Genomic DNA, 6,198 nt, shown 5'->3' on the forward strand with positions numbered 1-6,198 from the left:
GGCCCAAGTTCCTGAATGAGAGCAGGGAAGGGGCCCCCCTTTGGCTGAGGTGTCCCTACTCAGCACATCCCAGATTGCACCCCAATGGGTGACCACTCCTGCCCACCCACTCCTGTAAGCATCCACACAGGAAGGTCCTGGGCTCCCCCTAGCCCCCTCCAAATTTTTGGGTCCCCACTGGGCAATGGGAGCCTCCAGGGACTCAGATGCCCACTTGCCCTCAGGGGAGGGGTCTGATGCCAGCCCCCCAGCCCCTGGCCACAGCCTCAAGGGTCAAGTGAGACTATGTGGACAGAGGCCACCACAGCTATTCCTGGGGTAACAGGCCAGACCCCACTGCACTGCACAAGGGCAGCTGGACCCCAGAGCTTATGACTGGCTGTTAGAGGCTCCAGCCCATGTGGCCACCTGGAGGGGACAGCCTGGGTGCCCCACAGACCCCAGTCCACCAGGTGCAGGCCCTGTGGCATCAGCTTTAATAGAGGGCTGGCCTGCTGGGGTGAGAAGGGTCCCTTTTAGGTTCTTGGGCCCTTGAGGCCCAAAGTGATGCCGCAGGGGGGGTCTCCTTACAGACCCGTAGGCTGAATCCTCTGTGCTGAAGGGCGGGCAGGCCAGCAGGCACTACTGGGGCCAGGGCCAGCTCTGTCCTGGGAGTCCTTCTCCATCATTGCCTAGGCAGCACTGCACTAGGACTCCTTATCTTGAAGGAGTGGGTGGAAGGACCCTTTGGTGCAGGAAGTAGAGCAGAGGGAGGGGCTTGTCCATGAAGGATGGCCTCAGAGTCAGGACGAATGTGTGACCAGTACCAGGGTGTCTGGGCCGGCCCAGGAGTCACAGCCACTGGAGCTTGAGCGCTGCCTGTGATCCAGAGATGCCAGGAGGCAGTGCCAGGCAGGGCTAGTCTGGTCTGGTCCTGGCTGCACGCATCACCTGTCAGCATCACTGCTGCCAGCCAGCAGCCTCCAGAGCCTGGTCAGCGCCCCCGGACTCTGTGCCTGTCCATGAGGAGCCCCGTGAGGTCCACGTGGGGAAAATTTTACGAGGCTGCCACCAGCTCCGCCTGCCGGGGCCTGGCCTTGCCAGGGACCTTTTCTGTGGGGAAGCAAAGAGACACCTGTCAGTAGGGTCCCTGGGGCTGGGAGGGCCACACAGGCCACACTAGGGTTTTCCCACGGGGGCTCTGTCCCTGCATGGTCACTACACTGCTCCCCAGATAATTATATTTCATGAAGACAGGATGAGAGACAGAGAGAGGAGAGAGACCACAGCGCTGCGCCACCACAAAGCTTCACCTGCTCATGGTGCTCCCATGTGACTGTTGTGGGTTTGAACCTAGGGCCTTGTATGTGGTAAAGTGTGTGTTCCATTAGGTGAGCCACCTCTGGCCCGTGCTTTGTTCTAGAATTCACTTTTCTTCTGGAGACAGTACTCCCTCCCCCCATGTACCTGGATGCTTCTCGGGCAGCGGCTCTGAAGGGACATCAGGCAGCTCTATCTGCTCCTGTGGGAAACGGGCATGTGAGAGCTGCCCCAGGGCCTCTGCAGCCCCATCAGATTTGGGGGGGCAGGCCTGGGCTGTGATCCACTGAAGCAGACACAAATCCCCAGCTGAGTGTCCACTGTGTGTTGGCAGTGTGGCCACTCTATCACTGGGGGCAGGCAGGGCTAGCTGCTCTTCTCTGCCCAGCACAGCTGGGCCACATTGCTCCAGCAGCCTGGAAGGTTCTGGGGACCCACCCAGACGCCCCTCCAGGGGCTGCTCCAGTTGTAGTCCGCTTAGCTAGATGTCTGTATTTCCAGAAGGAAAACTGCTGCTGTGCTCAGCGAAACCAGCAGGCTGTCAGCTGGTGGTGGCCATACTCTCACAGCCTGAGAGACAATGCTTGGTCCCCTTGTAAGTGACTACGTTCAGTCCTGTCATGAATGATTACATCCAGTCCCCATTGTGACTGTGCTCAGTCCCCGGACCTGAGTGACTGTGCTCAGTCCTGTGGTGGACTGTGCTTACCTGAGTTATGGCGTCTAGCTCCTCCAGGATGGCCTCTTCATCCTCCTGAGTGAGGCTTCCTGCCAGCAGCTCGTCTATTTGCTGTGAAGAGAATAGGGGGGATGAGAAGCACAGTGGCTGGGGAGGGGGAGCCAGGCCCTTGCAGAGGAAGGAGGTTTAAAGGTGCCTCCCACGTAGGCAGCCTCAGGGGCCCAGCTTTCTCATGCACCCCAGGCCCCACACCTACCCTCTGGTACTCCACAGCCTCCTGGGTCTCATCCAGAATCCGTTCCACCTCCTCGATGGACATGACCTGTGTAGGGGCAAGTCGCAGCCTGTCAGCTGGGCAGGGTGGAGCCCCCCTTCGGCCACGGGCTCCCCAGTCTTGTAAGAGTGAAGCCGGACCCAGCGGGACACAGCTCAATTTGGCCACTTTGGTGCACGATGGCGCAAGCCCAGCAGCTCCAGGGCTTTTAGGCCAGTGTCTCCAGTCTGGAGCATGACTCCTCTGTCCCCCCACCCCATGCTGCCTGCTGAGACAAGACTATGTTGCCTTCTCTAGGAAGCCCTCTGCCTACCCTGATCCACCCCACCATGTTGCAACCAGGGACTCAATAGACACCCTGAGCCCCCCCCCACCTTCTCCCACCAGTGAGAGGCACAACCTCCCCGCCCCTCACTTCAGGGCCCCACCTGCCCCACAGGGGCACACCTGGTGCATCTTCTTTAGACACTCGTTTCCAAACTGCAGCCCCTCCATCACCTTCATCTCGATCTGCGTGAACTCAATGCTCTGCACCTGGTGTGTATGGGGAGGGGAGAAGGGGGACAGGGTTGTGCTCAGACTGACCAGGCCGGGCCCAGGGGCTCTTGCACCCAGACCTCTGGGGGAAGGGCCTGGAGGGGCAAAACCTGGAGGGAGGCCACCACACCATATCCCTGCCCTGTCACCTCCTCCAGGGGACCTACCATGCTCTCCAGGCTACTGATCTGATTCTCTGTCTTGTCCAGGAGCTGCTCCCGGTACCGCTTCTTCTTGAGCAGCAGCTTGGCGCGCCTGTGGACAGAGGACAGAGGGCAGCCGGTGTGAGCTCGCAGCACCTTCCACCACCCTTAACCACCCCCCCAGCCCCCACCAATCTGCCCCGCACTCACTCCTTTTTGCCCTCCCGCAGCAGCTGCCGGGCCACCTCACGCTCACGCTCCAGCTGCTGGGTGATCCTACGCTGGTACTGCTTCAGCTTGTCCCGCTGCTGCTTCAGTTGCTGCCAAGAAGAAGCCAGGCTCGGCATCCATACCATGCTCGGGGTGTGCACCCAACACCCACTGGAGGCCCCCCAAGGCCAGGCCGACCCACTGCTGCCAGGGCAAGCACCCCCTCCAAAGCAGCATCTATCTCTCTGGGCCCAGGAAAGATGCTCAGTGGTAGAGCAACTGCCTTGCATGCGTGTAGCCCGGGGTTCCATCCCTGGAGAAGCAAAGATAACTCCACAGATTGTGGAGCAGGGCTTTGTACCTTCACAAGTGCAGTGTGCGCACATGCGCACACATACACACGAACCAAAACCACCTCAGTGCACACTTGCCCATGCGCGGGGACCTGGACCAGCCGGGAGAGCTAAGCATGGCAACTGCTGTGGTGTCTCTCCTTCTCTGTCTCTCTCTCAAAAGGTCGGAGAGAGTCCACCAGTAGCAAAGTCCCTGCCACTAATGACGTAAAATGAAAGGCCAGGCCGAGGGCAGCCTGGCTGTGGGGTCTCGGGGCGTTGGGCTCTGCAGGGGCAGTCACAGAAGTACACGGAGGAGGCCTCTCCGTGTAAGAGTTGTTCCCGCCCACCCGAGTGTGGGGACAGGGTCCGAGACCCTCCTGGCTGTGGCAGGCAGCCCTCGCCCTGTGTCACATGTGCTCAGGAGCATCGCGCTAACTGCACGTCACCCTCTAAAGGTGACGGCACCAAGGGCCCCTCCGGGCCGTGGTTGGTGCTGGACCCGCCCGGTCCTCCGTGGCCGGGGACCGGGGGCAGAGGGCAGAGGACCCGGGCGGGACACACCGCTGTCTCCGCTGCCAGCGCCCGCCGCTGACAAGCCGGGGCCGGGGTCGGGTGGTAGCGCCCGTCACGCCCTCCCCTGGCGGGGACCCGCCGGCAACCTGGGCCGCCGCTTCCTGCAAGAGCGGGTCAGGACGTTGGCACCTGGGGCGCCCGCCCCGCCCCAACCCCCTCCAGTCCGGCTGCCCCGGAGCCCGGCTGGGGCACCTCCGGGGTCCGCGTTCCGCCCCAGGGCAGCATGGGGCAGCGGGGGCGCCGCCAGGAACCCCGCCCAGCGCCCCCGGCGCAGGGGGCGGCGACCCGCAGCAACGCCCCGGCTGCGTCCCCTTCCGGCGACCCGCCCCGGCCCTCACCAGGATGGCCTTGTCCTGCTCGGTGACCCGGCTCTGCTTCTTGCGGCCAAACAGGTTGCCCATGGCGCCCGGCGCCCGGCCCCGCGCCCCCGGCCCGCCCAGCCGCGCGCCCCTCGCGGCCTCCGTAGTCTGGCACCGCCCCTGTGACGGTGGCCGCTGGGTCCACGCGCCGCAGAACTCCGACCGCGGGCCTCCTCAGCGCGTGCGCATTCGGCTCTGTCCTCCGGCTCCGCCCCCCCACCCGAGCAGGGGAGAGGCTGCGACGCAGGCCGGACGTTCGGTTCCGTCCAGAAAGTTCCTGCTAGCGCAGACTGGCCCCAAAGTTCCGGTCTCCTGTCTGTCTGGCGCACCCTTGCGAGCGGGCAGGTCCCCGGTGAGCGCCGGTGCAGGGGCGGGTCCACCGGGATGGCACACCTGCTGCTCTCCTCCCCTCCCCCCCGCGCTTTCCTGCGGTCAGTCCTGGGGAGACACCCCGCCCCAAAAAAGCTCCCGCCCCGGGTAGAGGCATTCCAGGGGTGCAGAGCTGGTGTGTCCTGGCGGGGCCTCTACATCTAAGGATGGCACCCGCCTTTCCCGTTGGCCCCCCCCCCCCACCAGGTACCCACAATGGGTGAGAGCAGACTGCCCCGCACCCCCAGTGGGAGTCGCTTTGGGGTGCTGTGCTTTGGCTGCTCAGCGGTCACAGCAGCCGGAGACACTTGCTGGGCGACATCCTGCTCTGAGCGCGCCCATTTCTCCATCCTGGCTCCCTCAGTGACCCGGGCCATGGGGCACTTCTACCAGCTTGGGGCCAGCAGACCTGTGTCACCCCAATGGAGATTCCCCTTCCTGTGGGTCCCTACCGGCTTCATGCTGCGGGGCTGGGGCTCAAGCTAAAGTGGAGCTACCTGAGTCTTGGGGTCCCCATGCCCTGTGTCAGCCAGCTCTGGCTTAGGAGCAACAGGTGGCTTGGCCGGGGCCCTGTGTGCTCAGCTGGCCCCCTCTTAGGGCCACAGGCAGCTTCAGGCCAACACAAGGGGACCTAGCCCAGCCTACCACTGGGGTCGCCGTGGCCACCTGCATCCCAGGGTGACGCTGCCATGGGAAGGACTGTAAACACACACACAGAGAACACCAGAAAAGAAAGGATTTACACCAGGGTTTTTTTTTTTTATTTTTGTTTTTTGTGGTGCTAAGGTCTTTCTTCAAGGCTGGAGTTTTCAGTCTTTTTATTTCATATAAAGAGAAGGAGACACTCCACAGCACCAACCCACCATCTGTGGGGCTTCCCCTGAGCTCCTGCCTTCCACACTGTTAGAAAGAAAGAAAAGAGCCCATATGGCTTCCCACCTGCAGGGGAGTCGCTCACAAGCAGTGAAACAAGTCTGCAGGTGTCTTTATCTTTTTCTCCCCCTCCAACACCACCAATAACAACAACAAGGGCAACAAAAATGGCCTGCCTCCAGGGGCAGTGAATTTGTAGTGCAGGCACTGAGCACCAGCAATAACCCTGGAGGCAAAAAGAAAGAAAAAGAATTGGGGGGAGAAGGAAGAAGGAGAAAGGGAAGGGGGGGGTCCATCTCTGCTTGCAAAGTCTAAATATATACTTTTTTTTTTTTTTTTTTTTTTTTTACTTTTTGCCTCCAGAGTTACTGCTGGGGCTCGGTGCCTGCACTACAAATCCACTGCTCCTGGAGGCTATTTTTTTTCCCAATTTGTTACCCTTGTTATTGTTGCCATTGATGTTGGATAGGACAGAGAGAAATTGAGAGGAGGGGAGACAGAGGAGGGGAGAGAGAGACAGACACCTGCAGACCTGCTTCACCGCTTG

General features: G+C 61.4%; 1 protein-coding gene across 1 annotated transcript; it reads right to left on the reverse strand.

Annotated features, from left to right (window-relative positions):
- Nucleotides 1-459: 459 nt before the first annotated feature.
- CHMP6 (charged multivesicular body protein 6) lies at nucleotides 460-4,547 on the reverse strand. The gene is made up of 8 exons (XM_007534744.3): nucleotides 4,389-4,547; nucleotides 3,143-3,252; nucleotides 2,957-3,044; nucleotides 2,700-2,786; nucleotides 2,235-2,300; nucleotides 2,009-2,089; nucleotides 1,447-1,501; nucleotides 460-1,092 (listed from the first exon to the last, which is right to left on the reverse strand). Exons 1-8 carry the CDS (start codon nucleotides 4,449-4,451, stop codon nucleotides 1,037-1,039), a joined length of 606 nt encoding a protein of 201 aa, XP_007534806.1. The 5' UTR covers nucleotides 4,452-4,547; the 3' UTR covers nucleotides 460-1,036.
- Between the last annotated feature and the right edge of the window lie 1,651 nt (nucleotides 4,548-6,198).

This window comes from Erinaceus europaeus, chromosome 14, assembly GCF_950295315.1.
Source record: "Erinaceus europaeus chromosome 14, mEriEur2.1, whole genome shotgun sequence".
Classification (NCBI taxonomy): domain Eukaryota; kingdom Metazoa; phylum Chordata; class Mammalia; order Eulipotyphla; family Erinaceidae; genus Erinaceus; species Erinaceus europaeus.